The sequence below is a fragment of the Brassica napus genome, chromosome C2 (genome assembly GCF_020379485.1).
Source record: "Brassica napus cultivar Da-Ae chromosome C2, Da-Ae, whole genome shotgun sequence".
NCBI classification, from domain to species: Eukaryota; Viridiplantae; Streptophyta; class Magnoliopsida; order Brassicales; family Brassicaceae; genus Brassica; species Brassica napus.
Window position 1 is genome coordinate 15,484,076 of NC_063445.1, and position 14,128 is coordinate 15,498,203.

At 33.4% G+C, this 14,128-nt stretch overlaps 1 protein-coding gene across 1 annotated transcript; it reads right to left on the reverse strand.

Moving 5' to 3' along the window:
• Positions 1–9,125: 9,125 nt before the first annotated feature.
• On the reverse strand, positions 9,126–10,661 carry LOC106444560 (paraxanthine methyltransferase 1-like). The gene is made up of 3 exons (XM_013886015.3): positions 10,509–10,661; positions 9,758–10,411; positions 9,126–9,644 (listed from the first exon to the last, which is right to left on the reverse strand). The coding sequence occupies exons 1-3, from the start codon at positions 10,581–10,583 to the stop codon at positions 9,309–9,311; spliced, it is 1,065 nt and encodes a 354-aa protein (XP_013741469.1). The 5' UTR covers positions 10,584–10,661; the 3' UTR covers positions 9,126–9,308.
• Between the last annotated feature and the right edge of the window lie 3,467 nt (positions 10,662–14,128).

The following is a 14,128-nucleotide window of genomic DNA, read 5'->3' on the forward strand; positions in this document are numbered from 1 at the left end:
AACCGGCCTGTCCATCTATTGCATTGGACACGGCTTCATTGGATTCATCTTGATCCATTTCCTCAGGATATTTCATCTCACTGCTTTTCTTTAGTACCTTGTCATTCTCAATCACCGTTAGGCAAGAGATCAGGTCATTGTAAGTGGTAGAACCTCTTTCTATATAGATATGTTTTGACAACAAATCTTCTGGATGGAATGTGGAGTATGTCTTGAGCTAATAGACAATCATTATCTGTTACCTCTTCTCCACATAATCTCAGTTGGTACACGACCCTAGACAAGGCAAAGTGAAACTCGGCCACTGTCTCAAAGTCTTGGAATCTGAGACTCATCCATTCATGTTTGACCTTTGGTAATAATACCATAGTGTATCTGGACTTTAATTCTGTCCAAAGTTCACGAGGATTCTCAATATGTAGATATTGATTTCTCAGTTCCTTAGTGAGATGATGGCGCATTATTGTAATGGCTCTTAACTTTTCACTTCTAGTTACATAATCACCCTGAATGATACTCTTTCCGAGTCCTCTTGATTTCAGGGTAACTGAAGTGTTCATTGCCCATTCTAGATAATTATCTCCAGGGAGATTTAGAATGGCATAATCTATGGGTTCAAATCTCGGAATCTGAAATCATATTATCAATCAATTCATTGATTTAGAATTCTTGCAACCAATTTAAATAATCAATGCACATGATTTCATAAGTCTCTCTATAATGCTTAGGCCATACGGCTTTGCATTGTAATGCTTATACCTCACGGACATTATAAGATACAACGATCTTAAGGATCAGATCATGATGCAATCCAGTTTATATAACCATCCGGATACTAGGCCACACGGTCACTTTGATATTCACTAAGCCACACGGCTTTTAATCAATCAAGGGCACAAGGCCCCAAGTGTGAGCAGTGCATTAGGCTACACGGCCGTTTGGTATGTTTCGTAACACATTGTCACACAATCCATATCAATTAAGTTTACCAATTTCAAGGTTGGTAATGTTTCAGCTAGATTTTAGAATCAAGTAATCTAGCAACCTAACTCACATTCAATATGTAAATATTCCTAATCTTTAAATCAATCTTTCAAGCAATGTGAGATTTAAGGTTTTCAAGGCCTTTAGGAATTTCAAACGAGATTAAGGGTTTCAAGGCCTTAAGGATTTCGAATTTTGAGATTAGATCTATCAATCCTAAAATCTCAGATCAATCAATCAAACAATCAAACAATTTAGAAACCTCAATGATCAATAGATCAGATGAAGTCAAAACCGATTTAAGCTTTTAGGGTTTCTAGGGTTTTCTATTTGATCATTAGATCATTAGGATTTTGAGATTCAAAACCTATTAAGGTTCGATTTTAATTGATTTAATCAATCTCAATGGGATATCGAACTTAAGATAATGAGCTTCGATTTACTCATTAGGGATTGATCTATTATCCTAGGTTTTTGATTAGGATTTTATGGTTCCAATTAGTTTCAAGCAATCCAAATTCGATATGGGTTCTCTAAAGGATTTCGAATTACCTCAACCTTAAGTAGGATTGAATGGACCACCAATATGAGAAGAACCGTGAGCTGTTCAAGCTTGAGATCGTCGGTTCATGGTCATGTTATGGATCGCGAACATCTTTGTGTTGAGATCTTTGCACCAACTCCTCTCAGCTCATGAAATAAAAACAAGGAGTATTAGATTACATGAACACCATAATCTGAACAAGATATCATCAAACAACTAAGGTATGATAAACTTATCTTTCACAGGATTTGAATTTGGCTAGAAAAACTTGTTGGTTCGGATTAGGGTTCCAAAAGACCAAGACGGCGCCGCGTATTGTTCCTGCGAGTGAGAGCGCGTCTAAGATCGGATCGATGAACGGTTTGCGCTGATGGATTCGTCTCGTCAAGAGATTCAATTTGATATATGGCTCGTCGTCTGATTCCTCAGGGTTTGAGAGATAGATCGATTTTAAGTTACGCCTGATTTAGGGTTTATGTGTGACGGATTTTAGGTTAGGTTTTGTCTCAGGGGTTTGGAGTCTATCGTGCTGATAACGTGTTGTAATTAGAGAGTTTAGAGACTGAATATTTCTGTGTTATTATTAATGAACAATGGGCGTTCCTTATATAAGGATTACAAGATAAAGATAAATGGAAAGAGTACATATCCTAATCCAACAGGAAATAGGAAAACTACTAAAACATAGAAAAGGAAAACATCCTAAGTTCTAAGTCGGCTAGATCATTGGCCGACTCTCTCTCCTCCTTGCGTCCGCGGTTGGGGTTGATGTGGCCGATGGGCTTTCTTCTCTTGTCTTGGTTAATGGCAATCCACTCCATGATTTATAACAGATGTCAGGTTATTGTTGCATTGTGAGGAGACTCAAAAAATCAACTAAGCATTCCATAATAAGGAACTGAGTATATAGTATTCCCTATGTTTTACTCTCCGTAAAAAATGTCAATTTAACATTTTTCACACAAATTAAAAAATGATTGAAATGCATTTAAGTTTTTATTAATTACACATATTCAACCAATAGTATTCTAAAAAATCTTACTTTCGGGAACAGAGGGAGTACTATTTACTCTACAAGGGACAGGAACCTGAGTGGAGTGCGGCGAAGAGGTCGCAAAAAACAAATCTGATGTCAGGTTATTGTTGCATTGTGAGGAGACTAAAAAAAATCAACTAAGCATTCCATAATAGGGAATTTTAACATTTTTCACGCAAATTAAAAAATGATTGAAATGCATTTAAGTTTTTATTAATTACACATATTCAACCAATAGTATTTGAGATAAATGAAATTATTTATAAAATCGATGTATTTGTAATTAATATTGAGCTGAAAGTTGGATTGAAATTTTAAAATGACACTCTTTTGTAACAAGAAAAAAAATGTTAAAGTGACATTTAATATGAAACAAAAGGAGCAAAATGTAAATAATTTAAAAATATAGTTTAATCAATAAATTCAAACAATTGTAAAAAAACTCACATTATTTAATTGGCTAAACTATATTTAATAAGTAAAAAATGTCCATTAAAATATGAAAACTACTCACATTATGAATCAAATTTATTTTGCTAAAACTACGTACAATATGAAACAAAGCGAGTAGTTATTTTCATTTCGGAAGTATCATAGAAACAAGAATAAAAGAAAATAAAGTTCAGAATATTATAGCTTTCAAATGGGTGGGATGACCACTGGTTGTCCATGTCCAAATATAAATGGATCTATTTTTGTGATACCTAATAAAATCATCATATTTAGGCACAACAAAAGGTTGAGAACATATAATGTTCTGTTGTAGATTTAATGGATAAAACCATTTAAATGAATCATTGCAATTCCTTAGATGAAGATTTACAACTATTTATAAAAATCATTACAATTTTTAAAAAATAACCATTGTAACTACTTTAAAATCTAAATGATCATAGAAGACTTTTGAAGAATCGCATACAAACATTAAAAATTCAATTTATATTTTTGTATCTTAGTTTTGGGGAAAATGGCTTATTCCCCTATGAACTAGTTGTTCCCGATTTTTTCACACATAAACTTTTAAGTCATGCCAAAAACCATATGAACAATGGAAAAATGACTTATTCCCCTATGAACTAGTTGTTCCCGGATATTTCACACACAAACTTTTAAGTCATGCCAAAAACCATATGAACAACTCTATTTTTTGAATTACATGCACAAACTATCGATTTTAAAGTAATTCCCCTAAAACCGTAACGGTGTTATTTAAACATTAACTTGGTTTATGATAAGTGGAGAGACGGTTTAAAGAAAGAAGAGCAGCAAATACTAACTTACCAATCTCCATGTATTGTCACAAGAAACTACAAAATTGGCGTAGTCTAGGATGCTTGATTGGTTCCGTAAGTGGATGTTACTCTCTGGTTCCGGTCCTGCAGGGATTTATATATTCTCCTCAATCCAGAAATTAATGTCATATAATCTCTTTATATGCTTTAGGTCATATAACTCGAAAATATCTACCCAACCAGTTACTATGTCATATAACTCGAAAACGCAGAATAAAATTTTTTATCCTCAATTGATGATGAAGAGTAAAACGATTTCTGAAGAAGAAGGGCATTTGACAAAAAGAAGAAGAACAAAACGACATAGTATTCTACTTTTATCAACCTAAATGAAACCGACTATCTACCTGTCATAAACCAAGTTAACGTTTAAACAACACCATTTACGGTTTTAGGAGAATTAGTTTAAAATCAATAGTTTGTGTATGTAATTCAAAAAATAGAATTGTTCATGTGGTTTTTGGCATGACTTAAAAGTTTGTGTGTGAAATAGCCAGAAACAACTAGTTCATATGAGAATAAATTATTTTTCCGTTGTTCATGAGGTTTTTGGCATGGCTTAAAAGTTCGTGTGTGAAAAAGCCGGGAACAACTAGTTCATAGGGGAATGAACCATTTTCCCCTTAGTTTTGATAAAAGATAAACTTTACTTATCATTAAAAAAAAAATTTGTGTAACCTAATATTTGACAAAAGTCAAAATTCATAAAAACAATTGTTTCATTTATAGTAATTTGAAATTGAGATGTTAAACTATCTTCATTTTTGTTACATGCTTTAAATTTAATTAATTGTTAGTGTAATTACAAAGAACTTTTTGTTTAAAAATTAAGTTACCAACACCACATATGATATATTTCCTTTGTCCTTTTGACAGATTTTCAAATTCTTTAATTTAGAACTATTTCTTTATTTTTATGTACTTTAAAAACATTATATGTATTTCAACTGGTGTATTATTTAAGTGACATTTTTTTGTGAAAATATGTATTTTGATGGTTTAAGTCAAGGGGTGGGGAAGAATATTTATTTATAGGAAACAACATATAAAAGAGTGTTTGGATCCTCTGATACCTTTGGATGGCAAGAAACAAACTTGCTTCTGAAAATACCAAGCTCTCGAAACAAGAAATAGTCTCACTCGTGGTGAAGAAAACCAGAGCTTGGCAAGCAGCAAATCAGCGCAAAATTGCACCAACCCCTCGACCGACTGATAGTAAATTGTCCCTATCTACTCCCATGCTAGCAAAGACACAATGTTTTGTTGATGAAGTATGGATTTCGGCTACTAATATGAGAGGTTTTGAGTGGATCTTCAAGGACCCTTTACCAGGATCTACACGATCCATGTCTTCAAACCGCAGACATGTCGGCTCTAAGCTCATCGCAGAAGTTCTTGCGGTTAAATTTTCTCTGTTGGATGCAGTATCGTTGGGGCTAAATTCGGTCATCTTATGGTCTGACTCGAGAACGCGAGAACACTCATCTCAGATCTGTCTTCAAAGGAGAAGCTTATCGACATCCAAATCATTCTTCAAGACATGTATGTCCTTTGTGGATCCCTTGTTTCTATCTCTTTTAATTATGTCCCTAGACTAAAGAATGTTGAAGCTGATTCTTTTGCTAAATCACCTTTGTATGCTCCTTAAACCTTGGATTTAAAGTAGTAATGAAAATATGGTTTGTTCAAGAAAAAAAAAAGAACGCATACCCCATCTAATTCAAGAAAATGCCTGGAGATCAAATTCTAAATTAAGAGATTTACATTTATCGGTAAAGAAGTATACTCTGAACCAAATCCTTTGCGAGGAACATTAGGAAACTGCACAACAAGTCAAGGATGACACCCAACTAGCATTTATTAGTTGAGGGGAGTCTATTTTTTCGAGCCTTGCTTTGGTCTCTGGTTAGATGGTTGCACATGCTAAAAATACCGATTATAGGTACGAAAAATACAAAGTGAGTCTACTTTTTTATCACTGTACATGGGCTTTGCTGCGACGAGGATGTCTTTTGTTATGCCAATGTCAAGACCTGAAACAGAGTCCTCTGTAAAATACTTGTTTAGATGAAGAGCTCCCAAACTCTAAAAATAGAAATTTGAAAATAAACTTCATCGATATCATCAATCTCATATATCATATATCTTGGTTGTCTGTAAGCAGTTACTTTTCATGCTTTAGTCGGTGACTTTATGCCCTCTGCTTCGTCCAGTTGACCAAACTAGATAAATATCATATTTATAGAATATGATTTACTCCAATGAACACATTGGCGGTGAAATAGTAAACACGCAAGACAGGAATTAATTTTAATTTCTACATTACAGAAGGAAAAAAATAATTCGTGTCGAGACAGCTGTCCCGTAGATTAAGGAATCTGCAAATATTAAACAAAGGTTGGTATTCAAATACTGAACATGAGCTTCTTGTCTCAGCCAGTCTTTGTCATTGTCTCAACCGATTTTACTAATAAAAATGTATATCTATTTTTAAATTCAACAGTCAATTTATATTTAATTTGTTACCTGCATTTTACATCTTTTTTCTTATGTTATTGAGTTTATTATTTTAAGCTAATATATTCAGTATTTAAATGAAAAATAAAAAGTATTAGATATATATATATATATAATTATTAAATATATACATTTTATGAATATTAAATAATTTAGTTTTTAGTAAAGAATTTAATTGCCCTTCGTGCGGGTTTGTTTCCTAGTATATATAAAATAGAACACAAAAAATCATAGTTTTGGATATACATGTTTTTAAGTCGGATACAAATCGGTTCTTATTGGGTCGGGTCTATTCGGGTCGGTTCTTTTCGGGTTTGGATCTATTCGGGTTGGTTCTTTTGGTTCCAATTCTTTCGGGCAAAATAAATTTAGACCCAAAAGGTACTTATAAATTTTCGGTTCGGTTTTTGGTCGGATATTTTCAGGTCGGTTCTAATTCGGGTTTTCGGGTCCAGGTTAAAATGCCCAGGCCTAATAGCTATAATCAAATCTTCGAAAGGATAGCTTGAGTTTACATTACAATCAGCAAATATTCGATTTGTGAGTGTTATTCTTGTGCAGGGGACAATGTTAACCTTCTCTGGCAATTATGTCCCTAATTTGAGTGACTAATATTACGTTGATGAGAGAATTTCATGTTTACCCCTTTTATTGTACCATTATTTATCCTTACCACCATTAAATAGACATTTTCAAAAATACATTTTTCATTAAGTGGCAAACGATTCTTATACTCTTGTTCTCTATATATATAATAAATAATTATTTAAATAAATAAATAAAAATAATGTTTTCTTATATTTTAAATTTTTTTTTATGTTTTCGAATTATACATTTTCAAATTCGAACTTTTTATAAATTTTTTTTTGAATTTTGTTTTTCGAAATTTTTTTTGTTCAAAATTTTTTTTAAATTATTTTTTTTGAAAATCAAAAATTATGTTTGAAACTATTTTTAAAAAATATATATTTTTTAAGTATTTATTTATATATTTATTAGAATCTTAAATTTCATATTCCAAAAACCTTACCCACCCTTCAACTCTAAACCCTACGGTAAAAGTGGTTAGTGTAAACATGAAAATATACTAATGAATATGATATTTGTGACAATTTCCCTCCTATGATTTCAAATCTGTAGAATTACAGGATTCCGGGAATCGGACCTGAACCTTGTATTTATAAGAATACAATACAGTTAAATTAATGAATAAACAAACTAGCATATCAGGAAAGATATTGTCATTGAGCAACGATTTATTTTTGGGTTAACTCCTTAGGATGAACTTCCATAGGATGAACCTCTAGATTCACCAACCAATAGAATTCTGTTATTTCATATTCGATATTTTTTTAAAAAAAGAAACAAAATATTGTCAAATTATATTATTTTTTAAAATAAAAAAAGTACAAAAAATTAAAAAAATAGTAGTAATTACAAAAAAAAAAAAAAAAAAATTAACTCATTAATGAGTTATTCTTGGGTTCACCCCTTAGGAGGTTCACCAACCAATAAGATTTCATTATTTCAAATTTGATATATTTTAAAAAAGAAAACAAAATATTGTCAGGTTATATTATGTTTTTTAAAAAAAAGTAAAAAAAAAAATAGTAGTTACAGAAAAAAAGAATTAAAAAAAATTATTTTTAACGTCATCAGCAAAACAATAAACCCTAAATCCTAATCCCTAAACCCTAAACCTTTGGGTAAACCCTAAACCTTTGGGTAAACCCTAAACCCTTGGATAAATCCTAAACTCTAAATAAAAAACCTTAAACCCTAAAACCATAAACCCTAAATCCTAAACCTTAAACCCTTGAGTGTTTTAGTGTTTAGTGATTTTGATTTAGAGTTTAGGAATTATCCAACGGTTTAGGGTTTACCCAAGGGTTTAAGGTTTACCCAAGGGTTTAGGGTTTAGGGATTACGATTTATGGTTTAGTGTTTTGCTGACGACGTTAAAAATATTTTTTTAAGGTATTCACTATTTTTTTACTTATTTTTTTTTACCTTTTAATTTTAAGAACATAATATAATTTGACAATATTTTGTTTCTTTTTTTTTAAAGATATCGAATATGAATAACACAATCATATTGGTTGGTCTAGGGGTTGAACCCAAGAATAAGTATTTATTAATTGAGCAAAACTTAGGTTCACCTTATCTTAGGGTGAATCTTTAAATTCACATCTTCTTCTTGAACCAAACAAAGTGTCTTGTAGATAATTAATTAAAAAATATTAAATTTATTTAAAAATAACTGGAAAAAAATAATGCTAATTTTGACAACGCTGACGCCGCCAGCTAAACCGTAAACCCGAAATCTTAAATTCTCAACCTTAAACTGTAAATCTTAAACCAAAACCCTATACTCTAAACCCAAGTCGTAGCCCTAAACCCAAACCATATACTCTAAACCCAAATCCTAAACCCTAATCCCAAACCGTAAACCTTAAATCTAAACCCTATATCCTAAACTAAATCCTAGATACTAAACCCAAACTGTATATCCTAAACTCAAATTTTAGACTTAAAACCCAGATACTCTTTGTGAGTGTTATTCTTGCGTCGGGGACAATGTTAACCTTCTCTGGCAATTGTGTCCTTAATTTGAGTGACCACTGAGATGAAACTAATATTACATACTATGGTTTCAAATCTGGGAAATTACAGGATTCGGACCTGAACCTTGTATTTAAAAGAATATAGTGGGCAAATATGCAGTTAAATAATGAATAAACACGCTAGCATATCAGGAATGATATTGTCATTGACCACCAATGTTTTTATATGGTTGATGACCCGTAGAGAGACATTTATTAATTTGTAGGACTGAGAATACAAACACGTAGCATAGCAACGAAGTAGAAGAAGACAAAGCATCAATAGACTGACAAAAGAACAATAATGGAAACACAATAATAGTTTTGGATCATTAGTTTTTCTTTCGAAGCACAATTAGGTACTGCATTCCGGGTTTGGCATTCAGGAGGCGAGGAAGCTCTTGGCGTAGCTTGGCCTCGATGAGGTCAAAGACTTTGGTAAAGACTTGCTCTCCAAAATGTTGAGATAGGAAAGTTCCAAAGGATGCCCTGCAAGAGACTGCCAAAACCTTGGGGTCAAGCGTAAACTCCCCCTTTGCGTGAATGATATCTTCGAACGCCTCTATTGTGAATCTCCCGTTTTCCTCTATGATTTGCTTCAACTCACTTTCTTCTGCAAAGTAGAGTGGCGTGCTAAAAGAGTCCACCTTGTCTTGTTCGATAACACCCTTTTAATTAGAAGCAGAAGCTAGTGTTAGATGTTTAGTAGTACGTTTTTGGTTTTAATTAGGTAATCTGAATATGCAAGCCATGTTACAAAAAAAGAAAACTGAATATGTACCTGTTGAGCAAGGTCGTTAAGAGAAGCTCCGACAGCATCCAACACTATTCCTTTGGAGGTCTCGGACATCTTAACTCCGTCTCTCAGACACGATCCAAAAAGCAACATCAATCCCCCGGGGACGAGCTCGTCGGCTCTAGCATCTAATAGAATCTTGGCGTCGGCTGAGTACTGATCAAGATATGCTTTCTTGACCGCTTTGTTGAACCCAGTGCAATGCATGTCTCTGTTCCAGGATGGAGAGTCGCGGTCCGTGATCCCTTTGGGGATTTTGGAGGTGAAATGGAATGCGTAATTGATAACTCCTATGTGGAAACTCTCTTTAGGAAGAACACGTTCGAAGAAGGAACCAGGAACACCAGCACTATAGTATCTTCTGCCCGCAGGAAGTGACTGGAAGAGAGTGTTGAAATCGTTAGTGGTAAAGTCGTTGAAGAGGACTTGGAACTCGATGTTCTCGGCCGGGTTTTGTCCGGTTTCCTTGCGGTACTTGTCTTCAACTGCATCAATGATGTTTTGGACTGCAACAAAAGTGTTAGGTCCACTCGCACAACCAAAATCTGCCACACTGAAGCGATCATAGATCAAATCAAGGCTGAGTTTGGCCTTGATAGCCTCGCTCATCTTTTCTTTTGCCGCTTCTAACAGTGCTCTCTTTGAAACCAAATTAAAGAGGTAATTATTAATACATGCCTACTTACATAAAATAAATCATATACAATGTTTCAAAATCATTTATATAAATATATACCTGATACGAGGAGTTCTGGTTGTAACTCTCAGGACCTTCTCCTCCCACCATGATCCATTTTGGAGTAGTTGCCATGATCTATCTCTTCTTCTCACTCTTCTTCTCTTGATTGATACTTAATGTTTGATGAGAACTGTGATCATTTGTGGACGCATCTATGCATATTTATACTAAGGTGCGTCGTGCTATTTCCTTGCTTAAAGAATAAAATGTGATTAATGTGATTAATTAATAAATTAAATATACATATACGGGTTTATTTATTAACAATAATAGCCACCTACTGTGCGTTGCGCCTCTGTCGTCGCCTTGAATTCTTTAATCTTAGTGTTATTCTACGTATACAAAATGTAATATATGATATTTCCAATACTTAATAAACGTGCTACAATAGTATATAGAATGTACATCTGTTCTCGAAATTGCTAAAAGCTATATTCTCAAAGCATTGAAAAATTGCATGTGAAATGTCATCCGTAGACACAAAGATCGATTTCACCAAAATTTGAAATCAGGGATAACACTAAACAACTCAAGAGCAATAATTAACTTTAAAATACAAATAGATTTAGATTTTGACAAGCGCAGAATAATATTTCGGGGAAAACTTTATATAATTACATTCTAGTTTTATTGAAAGTACGGGATAACATCTGAATTTTAACATTTGGGCTTTGACGTCTATAATTGAGAGTTAAATTATTTTGACGTATCTTATTACTTTCACAATTATTGATTTATGTTTAACTGTTTTAAATTTTAATATAGTTTAGCTTCCGAATTTTGAATATTATACTTTTAATTAGGTCTATTGTTCTTATATTTTTTTCACTTAAAACCATTAAGTGTTTACAAAATTTTGACCCATGCAGACGTGTTTCATATATGGATGCAATTTTATACATTCATCTGTGTGGTCAATATACTGCGTATACGTAATTTGAGATGATTGATGTATATTTGTATCCGTAATGACCCACGCGGATTATAATTGCATCCATAATGACCCACGCTGATGTAATTTTTTATGCATTCATCTCAAATCCGTGATCTGTTCTTAAATTTCATCATTTAAGACCATTTCAAGTGCTTCACCAAACTGGAAAATGTATTGTTTCCCTAGATTTGAAAGGTTTCAAAACATTGAGATTATTGATTTCGGTTAAGGCACCCATATCTTTGGTGAAAATGCATTAAATATACTATCTTGGACCAAAGGAACTATTTTGATCCTAACAATTTCAGTCACGCTAAATAGGAGCTGAACAAGTGGTTAGTGTTAAATATAACCTCAACTCATTTATAATTCAAAAAAACTATCTTGATTTTTAAAAAGTGAATAAATCTATATTGACTATAACAAAATTTAGTCAACCATTAACTAATTTACCATGAATTTTACCAATTTTAGTCATTGTATATAAGTGTTTAAAACTATTTATTATTTTTTGGAGTCTTTTTGGAGTCTTTACAGGTTTAGGTATGTTTTGAAGCAATGCGGTGATTTTGGAGCATTTTAGAAATAAAGACAAAACAAACTCGTAGTTATTCATTGAACCAGCCAAAGTCGACATTCAGAGTCAACCGTTGATCGACAAACATCACTTGTCGTCGATCAACAACAAAGCGCGAGAGTGAGCCGCTAGTTCATGACTGACTTGAAGCTCAAGTTTCAAATAATTACAAAACTACTACTGGCCGACTTTAACCTAATATGTATGTGCTCTGTCATTGTATTGTGCAACACACGCTTTCTTATTTTCTGTTCTTCACAACATAAGGTTTTAAGGGTTTTTAGTAGTTTGAACAGAAGATCCAAAACTCCTTCAGAGCTTTGTATTGGAACTATAGTTTTTTTTACCTTATTCTATTTATGCATTTCATTCAGATATTTGCTTTGTTCTGCTTTGCTATGTCTGAGTAGTTTTTCTTGTTAGAGTTAAGGTTTATTAGGGTTATGAAGGATTAGCCAAAACTATAGAATTGCTAAAGTGATAATTAAACAACCTTCAAAGAATTGCTATTAATGACTATTTTCTAAAGTAGCTAACTAAGACCTTGATTTTAGGATTGTGGACAACTATGACGATAGATTCTGCACCAGAATAAATTCTCATGAGCTAGGATTGGTAGAAACAAGCGACAACTGATTTAGTTAAGACTAGTGAACATATCGATCAGCTCGCTAACACTTGTCTAAGGTAGCATCGATCGACGCTAAATCAATAGCATCGATCGACGCTAACTCAATAGCATCGATCGACGCTCGATCTCTATCAACAAGTAACATCTAAGATATTGGACTTAATCAACATATTTGATTCGCACCGAAAGCTGGACATCTTATGCATTAGACATCGAGTTCTAGAATTGTCATCTGCATAACTTAAGCATTCTATATCACTATAATCAGAGTATTGTATCCAAACTCAAAGTTTGTACATGTAACGGCTCCATATAGTTTGATTTTGGGGCTGCTTACCCCACTGGAAGACAGGAAGAGCAAATCTTATAACCTTGCATATAGGTGGTACACCCACTACGGCTTTATGTCTCCGAGAGTTCTTTGCATAGCTTTGCTTTGAGTATGTGAATGAGACAAATAGGAGAGGGTAGAGCTTTATTTATAAGAGATGGAAGGAAGAAACCCTAGTTTTTTTTTAATGAGCCGTAGATAAGCCCGTTTTCCCTTAAAAAATTTTACGGGCCGGTATTGGTATGTTACGGATAAAATCTAAAAAATCAAAGAATTACAAGGAAACCGGTTAGTTTTATATTATATCGATGTGCAGATGTTTGTGCTTGTAGTTTAGTGCACATTTTAAACAAATCGTGTACCCAATACTAATGAATAAACACGCTAGCATATCAGGAATGATATTGTCATTGACCACCAATGTTTTTATATGGTTGATGACCCGTAGAGAGACATTTATTAATTTGTAGAACTGAGAATACAAACACGTAGCATAGCAGCGAAGTAGAAGAAGACAAAGCATCAATAGACTGACAAAAGAACAATAATGGAAACACAATAATAGTTTTGGATCATTAGTTTTTCTTTCGAAGCACAATTAGGTACTGCATTCCGGGTTTGGCATTCAGGAGGCGAGGAAGCTCTTGGCGTAGCTTGGCCTCGATGAGGTCAAAGACTTTGGTAAAGACTTGCTCTCCAAAATGTTGAGATAGGAAAGTTCCAAAGGATGCCCTGCAAGAGACTGCCAAAACCTTGGGGTCAAGCGTAAACTCCCCCTTTGCGTGAATGATATCTTCGAACGCCTCTATTGTGAATCTCCCGTTTTCCTCTATGATTTGCTTCAACTCATTTTCTTCTGCAAAGTAGAGTGGCGTGCTAAAAGAGTCCACCTTATCTTGCTCGATAACACCCTTTTAATTAGAAGCAGAAGATAGTGTTAGATGTTTGGTAGTACGTTTTTGGTTTTAATTAGGTAACATCTGATTATTTAAGCCATGTTACAAAAAAAAAAAAAAAACTGAATATGTAACTCGTTGAATAATGCTTTGAATCTGTTGGGCCTTAGTCTTTTGAAGCCCACTAGTGCTAGGGTTTTCTGGGACACAACTATATATATCTTGTGCCTCCTCTAAACCTAGTTAAC